Source organism: Gigantopelta aegis, chromosome 6, assembly GCF_016097555.1.
Source record: "Gigantopelta aegis isolate Gae_Host chromosome 6, Gae_host_genome, whole genome shotgun sequence".
NCBI lineage: Eukaryota > Metazoa > Mollusca > Gastropoda > Neomphalida > Peltospiridae > Gigantopelta > Gigantopelta aegis.
Window position 1 is genome coordinate 101971936 of NC_054704.1, and position 21610 is coordinate 101993545.

The window sequence follows — 21610 nt, forward strand, 5'->3', positions numbered from 1 at the left end:
AACGATGTCTGTGATGGAGGTGACTGTGTCATACTTACCATAGATGTACCGATACTGAATGCGACGATGTCTGTGATGGAGGTGACTGTGTCATATTTACAGTGGATGCACCGATCCCGAATGCGACGATGTCTGTGATGGGGGTGACCATGTCATACTTACAGTGGATGCACCAATCCCAAATGCGACGATGTCTGTGATGGAGATGACTGTGTCATACTTACAGTGGATGCACCGATCCTGAATGTGACGATGTCGGTGATGGTGTCATACTTACAGTGGATGCACCGATACCGAATGCGACGATGTCTGTGATGGAGGTGACTGTGACCGACACACCGGCATGCTTCATAGCCAAACCAACCCTCTCCGGCAGAGGGCGCCGCAACTCACTGGAATCAAGATTCTTCCATGCCTCCACAACAACGAACATGTCATCAACTCCAATGCCTGGTGATAATAAAACAAAAAACATGCTTTGTTAACTGATGGACTTAATTACCGTGAAGGATAACAAACAATGTCATTAATTTCAAGCCCTGATTAAGATAGTGTCAGTGTACTCAGTTTAAATGAGGGCATACTCTTATCACCTCTCACAGTCACAGCCTGATTGAGACAGTATTAGTGTACTCAGTTTAAATGAGGGACATACTCTTATCACCTCTCACAGTCACAGCCAGATTGAGACAGTATTAGTGTACTCAGTTTAAATGAGGGACACACTCTTATCACCTCTCACAGTCACAGCCAGATTGAGACAGTGTTAGTGTACTCAGTTTAAATGAGAGACATACTCTTATCACCTCTCACAGCCAGATTGAGACAGTGTTAGTGTACTCAGTTTAAATGAGGGACATACTCTTATCACCTCTCACAGCCAGATTGAGACAGTGTTAGTGTACTCAGTTTAAATGAGAGACATACTCTTATCACCTCTCACAGTCACAGCCAGATTGAGACAGTGTTAGTGTACTCGGTTTAAATGAGGACATACTCTTATCACCTCTCACAGTCACAGCCTGATTGAGACAGTGTTAGTGTACTCAGTTTAAATGAGGACATACTCTTATCACCTCTCACAGTCACAGCCTGATTGAGACAGTGTTAGTGTACTCAGTTTAAATGAGAGACATACTCTTATCACCTCTCACAGTCACAGCCAGATTGAGACAGTGTTAGTGTACTCAGTTTAAATGAGAGACATACTCTTATCACCTCTCACAGTCACAGCCAGATTGAGACAGTGTTAGTGTACTCGGTTTAAATGAGGACATACTCTTATCACCTCTCACAGTCACAGCCTGATTGAGACAGTGTTAGTGTACTCAGTTTAAATGAGGACATACTCTTATCACCTCTCACAGTCACAGCCAGATTGAGACAGTGTCAGTGTACTCAGTTTAAATGAGGGATATACTCTTATCACCTCTCATGGTCACAGCCAGATTGAGACAGTGTTAGTGTACACAGTTTAAATGAGGGATATACTCTTATCACCTCTCACAGCCAGATTGAGACAGTGTTAGTGTACTCAGTTTAAATGAGGGACATACTCTTATCACCTCTCACAGCCAGATTGAGACAGTGTTAGTGTACTCAGTTTAAATGAAGGACATACTCTTATCACCCCTCACAGCCAGATTGAGACAGTGTTAGTGAACTCAGTTTAAATGAGGGATATACTCTTATCACCTCTCACAGTCACAGCCAGATTGAGACAGTGTTAGTGTACTCAGTTTAAATGAGGGATATACTCTTATCACCTCTCACAGCCAGATTGAGACAGTGTTAGTGTACTCAGTTTAAATGAGGGACATACTCTTATCACCTCTCACAGCCAGATTGAGACAGTGTTAGTGTATTCAGTTTAAATGAGGGACATACTCTTATCACCTCTCACAGCCAGATTGAGACAGTGTTAGTGTACTCAGTTTAAATGAGGGACATACTCTTATCACCTCTCACAGCCAGATTGAGACAGTGTTAGTGTACTCAGTTTAAATGAGGGACATACTCTTATCACCTCTCACAGCCAGATTGAGACAGTGTTAGTGTACTCAGTTTAAATGAGGGACATACTCTTATCACCTCTCACAGTCACAGCCAGATTGAGACAGTGTTAGTGTACTCGGTTTAAATGAGGGATATACTCTTATCACCTCTCACAGCCAGATTGAGACAGTGTTAGTGTACACAGTTTAAATGAGGGATATACTCTTATCACCTCTCACAGCCAGATTGAGACAGTGTTAGTGTACTCGGTTTAAATGAGGGATATACTCTTATCACCTCTCACAGCCAGATTGAGACAGTGTTAGTGTACACAGTTTAAATGAGGGATATACTCTTATCACCTCTCACAGCCAGATTGAGACAGTGTTAGTGTACTCAGTTTAAATGAGGGACATACTCTTATCACCTCTCACAGCCAGATTGAGACAGTGTTAGTGTACTCAGTTTAAATGAGGGACATACTCTTATCACCTCTCACAGCCAGATTGAGACAGTGTTAGTGTACTCAGTTTAAATGAGGGACATACTCTTATCACCTCTCACAGCCAGATTGAGACAGTGTTAGTGTACTCAGTTTAAATGAAGGACATACTCTTATCACCCCTCACAGCCAGATTGAGACAGTGTTAGTGTACTCAGTTTAAATGAGAGACATACTCTTATCACCTCTCACAGCCAGATTGAGACAGTGTTAGTGTACTCAGTTTAAATGAGGGATATACTCTTATCACCTCTCACAGCCAGATTGAGACAGTGTTAGTGTACACAGTTTAAATGAGGGATATACTCTTATCACCTCTCACAGCCAGATTGAGACAGTGTTAGTGTACTCAGTTTAAATGAGGGACATACTCTTATCACCCCTCACAGCCAGATTGAGACAGTGTTAGTGAACTCAGTTTAAATGAGGGATATACTCTTATCACATCTCACAGTCACAGCCTGATTGAGACAGTGTTAGTGTACACAGTTTAAATGAGGGACACACTCTTATCACATCTCATGGTCACAGCCAGATTGAGACAGTGTTAGTGTACTCAGTTTAAATGAGGGATATACTCTTATCACATCTCACAGTCACAGCCAGATTGAGACAGTGTTAGTGTACTCGGTTTAAATGAGGGATATACTCTTATCACCTCTCACAGCCAGATTGAGACAGTGTTAGTGTACACAGTTTAAATGAGGGATATACTCTTATCACCTCTCACAGCCAGATTGAGACAGTGTTAGTGTACTCAGTTTAAATGAGGGACATACTCTTATCACCTCTCACAGCCAGATTGAGACAGTGTTAGTGTACTCAGTTTAAATGAGGGACATACTCTTATCACCTCTCACAGCCAGATTGAGACAGTGTTAGTGTACTCAGTTTAAATGAGGGACATACTCTTATCACCTCTCACAGCCAGATTGAGACAGTGTTAGTGTACTCAGTTTAAATGAAGGACATACTCTTATCACCCCTCACAGCCAGATTGAGACAGTGTTAGTGAACTCAGTTTAAATGAGGGATATACTCTTATCACCTCTCACAGTCACAGCCAGATTGAGACAGTGTTAGTGTACTCAGTTTAAATGAAGGACATACTCTTATCACCCCTCACAGCCAGATTGAGACAGTGTTAGTGTACTCAGTTTAAATGAGAGACATACTCTTATCACCTCTCACAGCCAGATTGAGACAGTGTTAGTGTACTCAGTTTAAATGAGGGATATACTCTTATCACCTCTCACAGCCAGATTGAGACAGTGTTAGTGTACACAGTTTAAATGAGGGATATACTCTTATCACCTCTCACAGCCAGATTGAGACAGTGTTAGTGTACTCAGTTTAAATGAGGGATATACTCTTATCACCTCTCACAGCCAGATTGAGACAGTGTTAGTGTACACAGTTTAAATGAGGGATATACTCTTATCACCTCTCACAGCCAGATTGAGACAGTGTTAGTGTACTCAGTTTAAATGAGGGACATACTCTTATCACCCCTCACAGCCAGATTGAGACAGTGTTAGTGAACTCAGTTTAAATGAGGGATATACTCTTATCACATCTCACAGTCACAGCCTGATTGAGACAGTGTTAGTGTACACAGTTTAAATGAGGGACACACTCTTATCACATCTCATGGTCACAGCCAGATTGAGACAGTGTTAGTGTACTCAGTTTAAATGAGGGATATACTCTTATCACATCTCACAGTCACAGCCAGATTGAGACAGTATTAGTGTACTCAGTTTAAATGAGGGATATACTCTTATCACCTCTCACAGCCAGATTGAGACAGTATTAGTGTACACAGTTTAAATGAGGGACATACTCTTATCACCTCTCACAGCCAGATTGAGACAGTGTTAGTGTACTCAGTTTAAATGAGGGACATACTCTTATCACCTCTCACAGCCAGATTGAGACAGTGTTAGTGTACACAGTTTAAATGAGGGACATACTCTTATCACCTCTCACAGCCAGATTGAGACAGTGTTAGTGTACACAGTTTAAATGAGGGACATACTCTTATCACCTCTCACAGCCAGATTGAGACAGTGTTAGTGTACTCAGTTTAAATGAGGGACATACTCTTATCACCTCTCACAGCCAGATTGAGACAGTGTTAGTGTACACAGTTTAAATGAGGGATATACTCTTATCACCTCTCACAGCCAGATTGAGACAGTGTTAGTGTACTCAGTTTAAATGAGAGACATACTCTTATCACCTCTCACAGCCAGATTGAGACAGTGTTAGTGTACTCAGTTTAAATGAGGGATATACTCTTATCACCTCTCACAGCCAGATTGAGACAGTGTTAGTGTACACAGTTTAAATGAGGGATATACTCTTATCACCTCTCACAGCCAGATTGAGACAGTGTTAGTGTACACAGTTTAAATGAGGGATATACTCTTATCACCTCTCACAGCCAGATTGAGACAGTGTTAGTGTACTCAGTTTAAATGAGGGATATACTCTTATCACCTCTCACAGCCAGATTGAGACAGTGTTAGTGTACTCAGTTTAAATGAGGACATACTCTTATCACCTCTCATGGTCACAGCCAGATTGAGACAGTGTTAGTGTACTCAGTTTAAATGAGGGACATACTCTTATCACCTCTCACAGCCAGATTGAGACAGTGTTAGTGTACTCAGTTTAAATGAGGATATACTCTTATCACCTCTCACAGCCAGATTGAGACAGTGTCAGTGTACTCAGTTTAAATGAGGATATACTCTTATCACCTCTCATGGTCACAGCCAGATTGAGACAGTGTTAGTGTACTCAGTTTAAATGAGGGACATACTCTTATCACCTCTCACAGCCAGATTGAGACAGTATTAGTGTATTCAGTTTAAATGAGGGACATACTCTTATCACCTCTCACAGCCTGATTGAGACAGTATTAGTGTACTCAGTTTAAATGAGGACATACTCTTATCACCTCTCACAGTCACAGCCAGATTGAGACAGTGTTAGTGTACTCAGTTTAAATGAGGGACACACTCTTATCACATCTCATGGTCACAGCCAGATTGAGACAGTGTTAGTGTACTCAGTTTAAATGAGGGACACACTCTTATCACATCTCATGGTCACAGCCAGATTGAGACAGTGTTAGTGTACACAGTTTAAATGAGGGACACACTCTTATCACATCTCATGGTCACAGCCAGATTGAGACAGTGTTAGTGTACTCAATTTAAATGAGAGACATACTCTTATCACCTCTCATGGTCACAGCCAGATTGAGACAGTGTTAGTGTACTCAGTTTAAATGAGAGACACACTCTTATCACCTCTCATGGTCACAGCCAGATTGAGACAGTGTTAGTGTACTCAGTTTAAATGAGAGACATACTCTTATCACCTCTCATGGTCACAGCCAGATTGAGATAGTTAGTGAACTCAGTTTAAATGAGGGACATACTCTTATCACCTCTCACGGTCACAGCCAGAGTAAAATCAAAGTCAACTATGTACAGCTCTTCATGAGACGCCATTTAACATTTGCCTGATGTTTTATTCTTGTTACTGCAACTGAAATGAGGAGTATACGGTTGATCCTAGTCTTAGCGATCTAGCATCAGCCACACTGAGAGTATACAGAAGAAGATATTAAACCTAGCCCACTAACTGCTGCATTCTTAAACTACTTTCAAGTTTGATGATAGGGAATGAATGAATGAATGAATGAATGTTTAACGAGACCCCAGCACGAAAAATACATCGGCTATTGGGTGTCAAACTATGGTAATGCAAATAAATAAAGTGATGATCAACATCAATATAAAAATTCAAGACAAACAAAAACAGTGTAAAGAACTGTGCAAAAACACAGATATCATAGAATTTTACGGATACTGAATTTTACTCAAAACTTCAATTTTGTGCTGTATTGGCCATTCTCAAAGAGAATGTTACACCCCTGCACCACGGTGAGGTTACAGCACACGCAGGGGTTGATGATAGGGAGTTCACCCAGAGCCCACCCCCTTTGCATCTCAATATGTAAAGTCAATAACAGACACAAAGATTCACCTGTTATGTTTGATTTTGACCCACTCACCCAGCAGAAGGAATGGCATAATAGACTGAATTGGACCATAGATGACGTCAAAAACAGTTGCTATGCCGTAAGCAAAAAGAATGGCCAGACCAACACTTAGGAGGCCTGCCAGAGAAACATAGACCTGAAAGAAAAACAAAACTAGGTTACAGATGCGCACGAGTAAAAACATCTAATTATTGGGAGAGAAAACACACCGCCACCACCATGGGCTACTCTTTTCAGATAGTAGTAAAGGATCTTTTATACACACCATTCCACAGATGGGACAGACTAGTACACACCACAGCCTTTCGTACATCAAGTATGGAGCACCGACTAGAACAAGAAATAGCCCAATGCATCAGGCGGGCATTTTACCACAGGGCTACGTCCCGCCCCCATTTAGTTGAAGATAACTCATCTAAGGTGATTGATCACTACCACTCCCCCCCAGTTGAAGATAACTCATCTAAGGTGATTGATCACTACCACTCCCCCCCCCAGTTGAAGATAACTCATCTAAGGTGATTGATCACTACCACTCCCCCCCCAGTTGAAGATAACTCATCTAAGGTGATTGATCACTACCACTCCCCCCCCAGTTGAAGATAACTCATCTAAGGTGATTGATCACTACCACTCCCCCCCCAGTTGAAGATAACTCATCTAAGGTGATTGATCACTACCACTCCCCCACCCCAGTTGAAGATAACTCATCTAAGGTGATTGATCACTACCACTCCCCCCCAGTTGAAGATAACTCATCTAAGGTGATTGATCACTACCACTCCCCCCCCCAGTTGAAGATAACTCATCTAAGGTGATTGATCACTACCACTCCCCCCCAGTTGAAGATAACTCATCTAAGGTGATTGATCACTACCACTCCCCCCCCCAGTTGAAGATAACTCATCTAAGGTGATTGATCACTACCACTCCCCCCCCAGTTGAAGATAACTCATCTAAGGTGATTGATCACTACCACTCCCCCCCCCCCCCGAGTTGAAGATAACTCATCTAAGGTGATTGATCACTACCACTCCCCCCCAAGTTGAAGATAACTCATCTAAGGTGATTGATCACTACCACTCCCCCCCTCCCCCATTTGTGGAAAGTTTTAAGTGTGGCAAATTGATCCCTTGCAATAAAATCAAATTGTGAATAATAAAAAAAACACTTTATTTAAAACTTCATGTGATAGCTCACCTAGCACCACTTTATTTAAAACTTCATGTGATAGCTCACCTAGCACCACTTTATTTAAAACTTCATGTGATAGCTCACCTAGCACCACTTTATTTAAAACTTCATGTGATAGCTCACCTAGCACCACTTTATTTAAAACTTCATGTGATAGCTCACCTAGCACCACTTTATTTAAAACTTCATGTGATAGCTCACCTAGCACCACTTTATTTAAAACTTCATGTGATAGCTCACCTAGCACCATTTTATTTAAAACTTCATGTGATAGCTCACCTAGCACCACTTTATTTAAAACTTCATGTGATAGCTCACCTAGCACCACTTTATTTAAAACTTCATGTGATAGCTCACCTAGCACCATTTTATTTAAAACTTCATGTGATAGCTCACCTAGCACCATTTTATTTAAAACTTCATGTGATAGCTCACCTAGCACCACTTTATTTAAAACTTCACGTGATAGCTCACCTAGCACCACTTTATTTAAAACTTCATGTGATAGCTCACCTAGCACCATTTTATTTAAAACTTCATGTGATAGCTCACCTAGCACCATTTCAGAAGATTGATCTTACCTTGATTTTGCACATGGTGAAGACTGCGACCCAATATTAATTTTTCCTAGGGTATTGTATAGCTACACTCCCACGTGTAATTATTTTAGATTAAGTATGGGACCTATTACTGAGTATATAAAAAATAGTTCCAACCCTTTGCTGCACCATGTTGAACTTGCCAAGGGAGATCATGACAAACACGAAGACGATACTGAAACCAGCTGACAGAAGCTTGATATCACTGTTTATAGCGCCATAACCCTCATCGTCAAAACTGAAACACAAGGAAAGGTTATAACTCTTTGTAAATTCATATACATATTTACACATTACAACCTGTAAATAGCAGGGTTCTAAGTGATATATTTATCTTTGTGAGGTGAATGCATTTAAAATTTCAATTTTCTTGTACACTCATAGTCATATACCTGGAACTTATAATTATTGTGATTATACAATACTCGTATATGACTCATTAATTAAATAGAAGCAAACCAACCTGCGAGATGCATACACATATGTCTTGGCAATGTCTTTGTGGCCTTTCAGAGCCAGTTCAATGATTCTCTTCTCAAATAATTTGTCTGCATCTAGTAACTAAAATAAAATAATATATTCCAATATGAAAAGACCAGCTTATTTTAACACAACAATTACTCATATTCAAAACAAACTCATTTCAAATTTCAAGCGCACCAATAAAAAAAAAAACCAACAACAAAGAAACAACATGTAAATCACCAAATTTAAGACATGTAATAATTTTGAAGAGCTTATATATGCATTCAACTTCAAATCTAGTGGTTTAGAAAATCGATGTTAATACAAGCTTCACTAAGCTACTCATTTTAATAAATTACATGCCATCTACTCACATTTCATAAGGTGCTACTTAAATAAATTGCATACTATCTAAAATCACACATTATCTACTAAACAATCACACACATTATCTACTAAAAAATCACACACATTATCTACTCACTCGTATTAATAATACACTATCTACTCATGTGAATTACACACTACCTATCGACTCACTTGAATGACACACTAGCTATCCACTCACATGAATCACACACTAGCTATCCACTCACTTGAATCACACACTAGCTATCGACTCACTTGAATCACACACTACCTATCCACTCACATGAATCACACACTAGCTATCCCCTCACTTGAATCACACACTAGCTATTCACTCACATGAATTACACACTAGCTATCCACTCACTTAAATCACACACAAGACGTTCACTCACTTGAATCACATACTAGCTATCCACTCACTTGAATCACACACTAGCTATCCACTCACTTGAATCACACACTAGCTATCCACTCACTTGAATCACACACTAGCTATCCACTCACTTGAATCACACACTATTACACACTACTAGCTATCCACTCACTTGAATTACACACTAGCTATCCACTCACTTGAATCACACACTAGCTATCCACTCACTTAAATTACACACTAGCTATCCACTCACTTGAATCACACACAAGATGTTCACTCACTTGAATCACACACTAGCTATCCACTCACATGAATTACACACTAGCTATCCACTCACTTGAATCACACACTAGCTATCCACTCACTTGCATTACACACTAGCTATTCACTCACTTGAATTACACACTAGCTATCCACTCACTTGAATCACACACTACCTATCCACTCACATGAATCACACACTAGCTATCCACTCACATGAATCACACACTAGCTATCCACTCACATGAATCACACACTAGCTAACCACTCACATGAATCACACACAAGATGTTCACTCACTTGAATCACACACAAGATGTTCACTCACTTGAATCACACACTATCTATCCACTCACATGAATCACACACTAGCTATCCACTAACTTGAATTACACACTAGCTATGCACTCACTTGAACCACACACTAGCTATCCACTCACATGAATCACACACTAGTTATCCACTCACTTGAATTACACACTACATATCCACTCACATGAATTACACACTACCCATCGACTCACATGAATCACACACTATTACACACTACTAGCTATCCACTCTCTTGAATTACACACTAGCTATCCACTCACTTGAATTACACACTAGCTATCCACTCACTTGAATCACACACTAGCTATCCACTCACTTGAATCACACACAAGATGTTCACTCACTTGAATCACACACAAGATGTTCACTCACTTGAATCACACACAAGATGTTCACTCACTTGAATCACACACTATCTATCCACTCACATGAATCACACACTAGCTATCCACTCACTTGAATCACACACTAGCTATCCACTCACTTGAATCACACACTAGCTATCCACTCACTTGAATTACACACTAGCTATGCACTCACTTGAACCACACACTAGCTATCCACTCACATGAATCACACACTAGCTATCCACTCACCTGAATTACACACTACCTATCCACTCACATGAATTACACACTACCCATCGACTCATATGAATCACACACTATTACACACTACTAGCTATCCACTCTCTTGAATTACACACTAGCTATCCACTCACTTGAATTACACACTAGCTATCCACTCACTTGAATCACACACTAGCTATCCACTCACTTGAATCACACACAAGATGTTCACTCACTTGAATCACACACAAGATGTTCACTCACTTGAATCACACACTAGCTATCCACTCACTTGTATTACACACTAGCTATTCACTCACTTGAATTACACACTAGCTATCCACTCACTTGAATTACACACTACCTATCCACTCACATGAATCACACACTACCTATCCACTCACTTGAATCACACACAAGATGTTCACTCACTTGAATCACACACAAGATGTTCACTCACTTGAATCACACACTATCTATCCATTCACTTGAATTACACACTAGCTATGCACTCACTTGAATCACACACTACCTATCCACTCACTTGAATCACACACTAGCTATCCACTCACTTGAATCACACATTAGATGTTCACTCACTTGAATCACACACTAGCTATCCACTCACTTGAATTACACACAAGATGTTCACTCACTTGAATCACACACTACCTATCCACTCACTTGAATCACACACTACCTATCCACTCACTTGAATTACCCACAAGATGTTCACTCACTTGAATCACACACTAGCTATTCACTCACTTAAATCACACATAAGCTATTCACTCACTTAAATCACACACAAAATATTCACTCAGATAAATCATACACTATCTATTCACTCACTTGAATCACACACTAGCTATTCACTCAGTTGAATCACACTAGCTACTCACTCACATGAATCACACACAAGCTACTCACAGGCTATCAACTCACCAGGTCATTTTTCTCCAGAATCCATGTCATCTGCGTAGCCTCTGCCCCAGCTATCTCGTTAACGAACTGATCACGTCGAATAGTTCCACCCAAAATATTGAGAACATCATAATTTGTGCCAAAAATAGGACTGGAAAAAAACACAAATTATATAGCTGAATGGTGATAGTTTAAAATGTACACAGGCACTGTTTATGTTAAACAAACATTTATTTACGTCTGTATTATATCCTAGCTGATATGAGAAATAACCCAACAAATAATTATTCATAAATTAAAAATACCTTTTAGTTATGTTATTGACAGCTGTTATAATGTTGCCTCTGTTCAGAGATTTGATTGTGGTTTTATTGAAGGACCAGATTTCAAGTATACTGTCCATTCTACAGTACGATCCAACCCTGTAAGAGAGAAACGTATATTTATATACAATTTACATGTACATTATGAATCTTATATCAATACCTATCAGAATTATCAGCTGTATAAATGCTATGAATTCACACATCTGTTCAACGCTATGACATAACACGTCTGTTCAATGCTATGACATCACACGTCTGCTCAACACTATGACATCACGTCTGCTCAATGCTATGATGTCACATGTCTGCTCAATGCTATGACATCACGCATCTGCCTAACGCTGTCACATGTCTGCTCAACACTATAACATCACACATCTGCTCAACGCTATGACATCACATGTTTGCTAAACACTATGACATCACACGTCTGCTCAACACTATGACATCACATGTCTGCTCAACGCTATGATGTCACGTCTGCTCAATGCTATGACATCACGCATCTGCTCAATGCTATGACATCATGCATCTGCCCAACACTATGTCACATGTCTGCTCAACACTATAACATCACACATCTGCTCAACACTGTGATATCACGTCTGCTCAACGCTATATCACACGTCTGCTCAACACTATGACATCACACGTCTGTTCAATGCTATGTCATATGTCTGCTCAATGCTATGACAGCACACATCTGCTCAATGCTGACAAATATTTGCCATGCTTAAATAAATTGACCATTCTTAAATTGGCCATTCTTAAAGAGACTAGCCATCCTTGAAGAGACTGGTTACCCTTAAAAATATTGGTCATGATTAAATAAACTGGCCACCCTTAATAATTGAAAACATAACTATTAAGTCTACTTTTATCAAGCACATGACTGTACTGTTCAATCTGATCCAATCCAGTCCAAACATGGTCACATTTTGTTCAGTTACCTCAAACAGAGATCATCAAATGTCTTTCCATTTACACTGGTGCTCACTGATTCTGTGTAGAAGTCCAGTAACTGAAATGTGAAAGGTCAACTATTTTACTAATGTGCAAAAATAAGTTGAAAATAAAAATTTAAATTAAGAAATATTATTAAAGCTGAATGTTAAGATGTTTAATATAGTGACTTTATAGCAGTACTCGTGATTTACACTGGGCTAGCTCTGTGCTTCTTGTGAGGTAACTAAATATGCAAGTCACTTGTTTAATATAGTGACTTTATAGCAGTACTCGTGATTTACACTGGGCTAGCTCTGTGCTACATGTAAGGTAACTAAATATGCAAGTCACTTGTTTAATATAGTGACTTTATAGCAGTACTCGTGATTTACACTGGGCTAGCTCTGTGCTTCTTGTGAGGTAACTAAATATGCAAGTCACTTGTTTAATATAGTGACTTTATAGCAGTAATTGTGATTTACACTGGGCTAGCTCTGTGCTTCTTGTAAGGTAACTAAATATGCTAGTCACTTGTTTAATATAGTGACTTTATAGCAGTACTGATGATTTACACTGGGCTAGCTCTGTGCTTCTTGTGAGGTAACTAAATATGGAAGTCACTTGTTTAATATAGTGACTTTATAGCAGTAATCGTGATTTACACTGGGCTAGCTCTGTGCTTCTTGTGACATAACTAAATTAGCCAGTCAATGGTTTAATATAGTGACCTTATAGCAGTACTCGTGATTTACACTGGGCTAGCTCTGTGCTTCTTGTGAGGTAACTAAATATGCAAGTCACTTGTTTAATATAGTGACTTTATAGCAGTACTCGTGATTTACACTGACCTAGCTCTGTGCTACATGTGAGGTAACTAAATATGCAAGTCACTGGTTTAATATAGTGACCTTATAGCAGTAATCGTGATTTACACTGGGCTAGCTCTGTGCTTCTTGTGAGGTAACTAAATATGCAAGTCACTTGTTTAATATAGTGACTTTATAACAGTACTAGTGATTTACACTGGGCTAGCTCTGTGCTTCTTGTGAGGTAACTAAATATGCAAGTCACTTGTTTAATATAGTGACTTTATAACAGTACTAGTGATTTACACTGGGCTAGCTCTGTGCTTCTTGTGAGGTAACTAAATATGCAAGTCACTTGTTTAATATAGTGACTTTATAGCAGTACTCGTGATTTACACTGGGCTAGCTCTGTGCTTCATGTGAGGTAACTAAATATGGAAGTCACTTGTTTAATATAGTGACTTTATAGCAGTACTAGTGATTTACACCGGCCTAGCTCTGTGCTTCTTGTGAGGTAACTAAATATGGAAGTCACTTGTTTAATATAGTGACTTTATAGCAGTACTCGTGATTTACACTGGCCTAGCTCTGTGCTTCTTGTGAGGTAACTAAATATGGAAGTCACTTGTTTAATATAGTGACCTTATAGCAGTACTCATGATTTACACTGGGCTAGCTCTGTGCTTCTTGTGAGGTAACTAAATATGCAAGTCACTTGTTTAATATAGTGACTTTATAGCAGTAATTGTGATTTACACTGGGCTAGCTCTGTGCTTCTTGTAAGGTAACTAAATATGCAAGTCACTTGTTTAATATAGTGACGTTATAGCAGTACTGATGATTTACACTGGGTTAGCTCTGTGCTTCTTGTGAGGTAACTAAATATGCAAGTCACTTGTTTAATATAGTGACGTTATAGCAGTACTGATGATTTACACTGGGCTAGCTCTGTGCTTCTTGTGAGGTAACTAAATATGGAAGTCACTTGTTTAATATAGTGACTTTATAGTAGTAATCGTGATTTACACTGGGCTAGCTCTGTGCTTCTTGTGACATAACTAAATTAGCCAGTCACTTGTTTAATATAGTGACTTTATAGCAGTAATCATGATTTACACTGGGCTAGCTCTGTGCTTCTTGTGACATAACTAAATTAGCCAGTCACTGGTTTAATATAGTGACCTTATAGCAGTACTCGTGATTTACACTGGGCTAGCTCTGTGCTTCTTGTGAGGTAACTAAATATGCAAGTCACTTGTTTAATATAGTGACTTTATAGCAGTACTCGTGATTTACACTGGGCTAGCTCTGTGCTTCTTGTGACATAACTAAATTAGCCAGTCACTGGTTTAATATAGTGACCTTATAGCAGTACTCGTGATTTACACTGGGCTAGCTCTGTGCTTCTTGTGAGGTAACTAAATATGCAAGTCACTTGTTTAATATAGTGACTTTATAGCAGTACTCGTGATTTACACTGACCTAGCTCTGTGCTACATGTGAGGTAACTAAATATGCAAGTCACTGGTTTAATATAGTGACCTTATAGCAGTAATCGTGATTTACACTGAGCTAGCTCTGTGCTTCTTGTGAGGTAACTAAATATGCAAGTCACTTGTTTAATATAGTGACTTTATAACAGTACTAGTGATTTACACTGGGCTAGCTCTGTGCTTCTTGTGAGGTAACTAAATATGCAAGTCACTTGTTTAATATAGTGACTTTATAACAGTACTAGTGATTTACACTGGGCTAGCTCTGTGCTTCATGTGAGGTAACTAAATATGGAAGTCACTTGTTTAATATAGTGACTTTATAGCAGTACTAGTGATTTACACCGGCCTAGCTCTGTGCTTCTTGTGAGGTAACTAAATATGGAAGTCACTTGTTTAATATAGTGACTTTATAGCAGTACTCGTGATTTACACTGGCCTAGCTCTGTGCTTCTTGTGAGGTAACTAAATATGGAAGTCACTTGTTTAATATAGTGACCTTATAGCAGTACTCGTGATTTACACTGGGCTAGCTCTGTGCTTCTTGTGAGGTAACTAAATATGCAAGTCACTTGTTTAATATAGTGACTTTATAGCAGTACTAGTGATTTACACTGGGCTAGCTCTGTGCTTCGTGTGAAATAACTAAATATGCAAGTCACTTACAGCATTAATAAACGGAACAGTGAGAACATCGTCGCCTGTAGCAATAACCGACACAAATCTCGTCTTTGTGGGAAACTGCCTGTCAACCCAAGCCTTCTCTGGGATGATGCGGGAACTCTGGGGCACCCATAGCTTCTCTTGTTCCTGAGTCTCCTTCAAGGTTTTCAGTCCAATCCCGCACAACCCACAGGTCGTTAGGCAGAAGATGATGGTGATCACAGGATTGGTTCCAACAAACAGGCCGACCCTGCAGAAAAAGACACACTATAAAGTAAGGAAAATATTCCCTTTTGTTTAATGTTTGTTTATTTACATAATGGTATTACTTTCAACTACATGCATATACATGCAGGCATTGAAATAAGCAGTGTACAGGTTACCACAAAACACAGACCTGGTAACCTATATCACACATTTATATTTCCATTATCACTACAAAATCCCTTCACAGGCACACAGATATGTTGTTATTCTGACCTCAGTTCTCACTGTACTGATACTGTACAGACACAGATATGTTGTCATTCACACCTCAGTTCTCACTGTACTGATACTGTACAGACACACAGATATGTTGTTATTCTTACCTCAGTTCTCACTGTACTGATACTGTACAGACACACAAATATGTTGTTATTCACACCTCAGTTCTCACTGTACTGATACTGTATAGACATGCAGATATGTTGTTATTCTTACCTCAGTTCTCACTGTACTGATATTGTACAGACACACAGATATGTTGTTATTCACACCTCAGTTCTCACTGTACTGATACTGTATAGACACACAGATATGTTGTTATTCTTACCTCAGTTCTCACTGTACTGATATTGTACAGACAGACAGATATGTTGTTATTCACACCTCAGTTCTCACTGTACTGATACTGTACAGACACACAGATATGTTGTTATTCACACCTCAGTTCTCACTGTACTGATACTGTACAGGCACACAGATATGTCGTTATTCTTACCTCAGTTCTCACTGTACTGATACTGTACAGACACACAGATATGTTGTTATTCATTCATACCTCAGTTCTCACTGTACTGATACTGTACAGACACAAAGATATGTTGTTATTCTTACCTCAGTTCTCACTGTACTGATACTGTACAGACACACATATATGTTGTTATTCTTACCTCAGTTCTCACTGTACTGATATTGTACAGACACACAGATATGTCGTTATTCTGACCTCAGTTCTCACTGTACTGATACTGTACAGACACACAGATATGTTGTTATTCATACCTCAGTTCTCACTGTACTGATAATATACAGACACAGATATGTTGTTATACACTCCATGTCTATCTAAATAACGCTCAGTTGATCAAACATTTAGGTGATGTAGTTTTAGTTTTATGACATTCTGTGGCGAACAAACTTACTGTTTTTTAATTTCTTGATGTGGCAACCCTCTGGTAACCTAAAGGATTGTTCTCAACTTATTTTGTTGCCTGTACATTGCAAAGAATGTGTGTATATGTACAATGATTTCCAATTCAAGATGATACTTGTAATCAAAATGATTATTTTTTAAATTAGATGTAATGTTATTTATTTTAATAACTGTATATGATTATATGTATATGATTTACAACTGATATTTTGCCTTAATTTAGAAGTACATATGTGCCCTTTTGTTTTAAACTTGGTCCTCCTCAAATATTTCATAATTCTGCCTATATTCCACTTTGTTTATCATTTCATCAAATTAAAGATTTTTTTTTTTACATCCATATTATTATTAAGATTTTTCATACACCAAGATTCTTCAAGTCTCAAAATAAAATAGTATTTCAGCATATTAACTGCATTTCAAGTAAGCATTTGACTCTTAAAATAATTGGTGAACACTGTGTAAAATACTCTAACATACATGTACATCAAATGTACACTTTGAAAGATGTGGGCATTTAAAATACAATACTGTTGAATACATATGTACCTGTAAAATACAGATTCAAGTCCAAAGACAATTCCATTGCTGATTTTTTTCATGCATGATGGAGACGATTGAGAAGAGTTTTTTACTTCCGCCGGTGCCATACATCAAGTAAAACAATCTGCTCCAAGTTCAAGTGTTACAGTTGTGATCCATCTGTGGTTATTTTTTAACTATTAAATATAAGATCAGAATGCTCAGTATTAAATCACACAAACAAATTTAAGCAGCTACATGTACCTTATATGGTTCAATGTTTTGTCATGTTGTTATTTCTGCCTGCACCATTTAAACCAAAAGACACAACATAACATTATAGGTTTTAACATCTGTAAATGTAGTTACAAAAGGTGCTGTGAAATTGTTAAACATTTCGTTTAAAAATTAAGGGGCTGTTCAGTTATTAACATTTCTGTATATGCATCAAAATAAGGATAGTGCCTGATAACCCATATATACATGCTTGTATAGGTCACCATAAATTATGGGCCTGGTGTGATTCAGTGGATGCTGGTAATTTTGTACCAAATTTGATATTTTTGTACCAGTAATTTTGTACCACAGTCATTTTATACCATTGGCATTTCGTATCATTACAAAGAGTAATTTTCATATGAAATGGCTTTTCACATGCGTCACTAGTCTAAGTAAATGACTACGGTACAAAATGACTGTGGTACGAAATTACCAGGCAATATTGTAAAATATGATGAACCGGACTATTAAAAAAACAAAGTCTATTTACATTTGACTTTTAGGGAACACGCACACTTGTAAACTCTCACATCTCAATATTATTTGTTGAATTAACAAACACCTTCACAAAACAAACTGCAAAATGAGAAAAATACAAACGTGTAGGCATACAAAAATATGTTTAATACGGAGAAAAATGTACACGTCATGGAGCCATTTTTCACTGTATTATATTAACTAATGTGTAATATTAAACCAACATAAATAAGCAAAAATTATAAAACACTGTCATTGTGAATGGCTTGTATGCTTCACAGATTAATTGTATCAGTTTTATTGAAATCACATGACATGCATCATTCGTGAAAAACAAAGGCCCACTTTATGAACTCTTCACACACAAACTGACATCATTGTAAACATTTGTTGGTTGGTTTTGATAGTCAGCTGACACGGTAAAACATTATTTCATCAAACTGATTGTACATCACAATACGCAGAATCTATTTCCAGGGCTCGAACTTAAGAATTTGTCTCCCAAGGCAATTTTAAATAGAAATGCCTTGGTTGAAACAACCCACCGACAGCCATTATGAGCTTGCCTAAGGCATTTGTTTTAAAAGTGACTTTTGAAGCAAATTAAAGTTTGTTTTGTTCAACGACACCACTAGATCACATTGATTTATTAATCATCGGTTATTGGATGTCAAACATTTGGTGATTTGACATATAGTTTTAGACAAGAAACCCGCTACATTAGTAGCAAGGAATCTTTTAAATGCACCATCCCACAGACAGGATAGCACATACAATGGCCAGTCATAGTGCACTGGCTGGAACATGAAATAGCCCAATGGGCCCACTGACTGGGATTGATTCTAGACTGACTGCACACCAAGGAAGCACTTTACCACTGGGCTATGACATGCCCCTTTCGAAGCAAATAAACATGACTGAAAGTTATTTTGCTGTATGTAGACATATATCAAATGTGCAACTGTTAAATATTGGCAGGTAACGAACACCAGGTAACGAACACCAGGTGTATACATTTTAACATTGTTGAGGAGCATTACTGATGGCACAATAGTGTTATCAGTGATGCTCTCTACCTACAATAAATTATATTTCAATGATGGCAATATGGTGCAGTCATTAAGTTCTAGCCCTGTATTCCACGTTAATAGGCCAGTTCACAGTTACTCGAGGATATGTTTTGAGATGGATAGTTTGAAATGATCATGGTACGAAATGACTTCGTTAATTTTTTTAAAATAAACCTTGATACATGCGGTTTATTTTAATGAACTAGAAATGACTATGAGGCTGTGTCCAGGATGGGTGTTAAAGTTTGTTTTAATGAACTAGAAATGACTATGAGGCTGTGTCCAGGATGGGTGTTAAAGTTTGTTTTAATGAACTAGAAATGACTATGAGGCTGTGTCCAGGATGGGTGTTAAAGTTTGTTTTAATGAACTAGAAATGACTATGAGGCTGTGTCCAGGATGGGTGTTAAAGTTTGTTTTAATGAACTAGAAATGACTATGAGGCTGTGTCCAGGATGGGTGTTAAAGTTTGTTTTGTTTGACAACTTCACATTGACATATTAATATGAATTGGCTATTGGGTGTTAAAAATTTGGTAATTTTGACATAGTCTCAGAGAGGAAACCCACTACATTTTTCCATTAGTAGTAAGGAATATTTTGTATGCACCATCCCACAGACAAGACAGAACATACCACAGCCTTTGATGCACTGGCTGGAACGAGAAATAGCCCAATGGGCCCACAGACAGGAATCGATCCCAAACTGACTGTGTATCAAGTGAACACTTTAGTTACCACTGGGCTATGATTCGCCCCACAAGTTGGATGTGTCTGAACCGTAATTGCATGTGGCTAAATAATAATATTTGGACAGTCATTTGGCAGATCTAAATTTGAGTGAAAACTGCATTTGTCACGATTTAAGAATGGCTGAGAGTTAATTCATCAAGATAAATATCTCCGGCACGATATTTATTATTGTGATGTTTCGGAGGTCCAATATATGTCAAAATGTTAAAAAACGGACCGTAGATGTTTACCTTAGTGAACTAGCTGAGACAGTGAGACTGAGAGTCAGAACATCAACATGTTCTGGACCCACCACCAGCTACTCCGCTGTAGCCCGTCCCACAGGGAACGCCTTTCCTCATGCTATGGAATTAACTACAGCTTATTTATTGGCATAAGTTCGATCCGAACCCCCCTTCAATATTAAAACAATTATTATACCAAACTTCTAGTTGTGTTGTGAGACTGGGACAGTCACCGAGTCTGAGAGTGACTGGGCGAAAGCTTGGGTTACAATTTTAATATCACAGAAAAATACAAGTATTAATACCATTAAATTGATTTTAAAAATATTATATTACCTATTTTTCTGCCCCAGGGTGCATCGATACAACCAAAAATTAATAAACAGAGATTAATTACTGAAACTATCACCGAAAGGTCACTTTCGTTATTACAGGAAGTGAACCACCTACCTCTTTCGGCATTCCGAGTGCCTCATACGAAACACCTTCGGTCGATTTCGGATTCTCCGGTATTTCCGCCGGTGTAGTTGGTGAAATCAGCCACCCAAGTGAAGTTTCGATTATAATTTTTGTCCATTAAATATTCATTTGGTTTTATTTGAATTTAAAAAAAAATAAAAAAATTATACAACTAATGAAACATAAATATAAAATTCGAAACAGTTAATTTGTGTGTGTTTGTGTACATGTGTGTTTTGAAGGAAGGAATTCGGAAATGTTTTATTTAACGACGCACTCAACACATGTTATTTACTGTTATATGGCGTCAGATATATGGTTAAGGGACACACACACACACATACACACACACGCACACAGAGAGAGAGAGAGAGAGAGAGAGAGAGAGAGAGAGAGAGAGAGGGGGGGAGGGAGGAAACCCGCTGTCGCTACTTCATGGGCTACTCTTTTCGATTAGCAGCAAGGGATCTTTTATATGCACCATCCCACAGACAGGGTAGTAGGCCTAC

The 21610-nt window shown here is 38.5% G+C and overlaps 1 protein-coding gene across 2 annotated transcripts in view; it reads right to left on the reverse strand.

Annotated features, from left to right (window-relative positions):
• The window catches only part of LOC121375779 (protein patched homolog 1-like), a 48645-nt gene extending 29948 nt beyond the window's left edge, over nt 1-18697 (reverse strand). For both annotated transcript variants that reach the window (XM_041503410.1, XM_041503409.1), the window contains exons 1-10: nt 18610-18697; nt 17868-18037; nt 15905-16151; nt 12945-13015; nt 11974-12090; nt 11690-11819; nt 8832-8929; nt 8486-8606; nt 6588-6711; nt 278-450 (exon numbers count right to left, since the gene is read on the reverse strand). In XM_041503410.1, coding sequence (XP_041359344.1) covers nt 278-450; nt 6588-6711; nt 8486-8606; nt 8832-8929; nt 11690-11819; nt 11974-12090; nt 12945-13015; nt 15905-16151; nt 17868-17968 — 1182 coding nt within the window. In that variant the 5' untranslated portion in view covers nt 17969-18037; nt 18610-18697. The remainder of the gene's footprint in view (nt 1-277; nt 451-6587; nt 6712-8485; nt 8607-8831; nt 8930-11689; nt 11820-11973; nt 12091-12944; nt 13016-15904; nt 16152-17867; nt 18038-18609) is intronic.
• Between the last annotated feature and the right edge of the window lie 2913 nt (nt 18698-21610).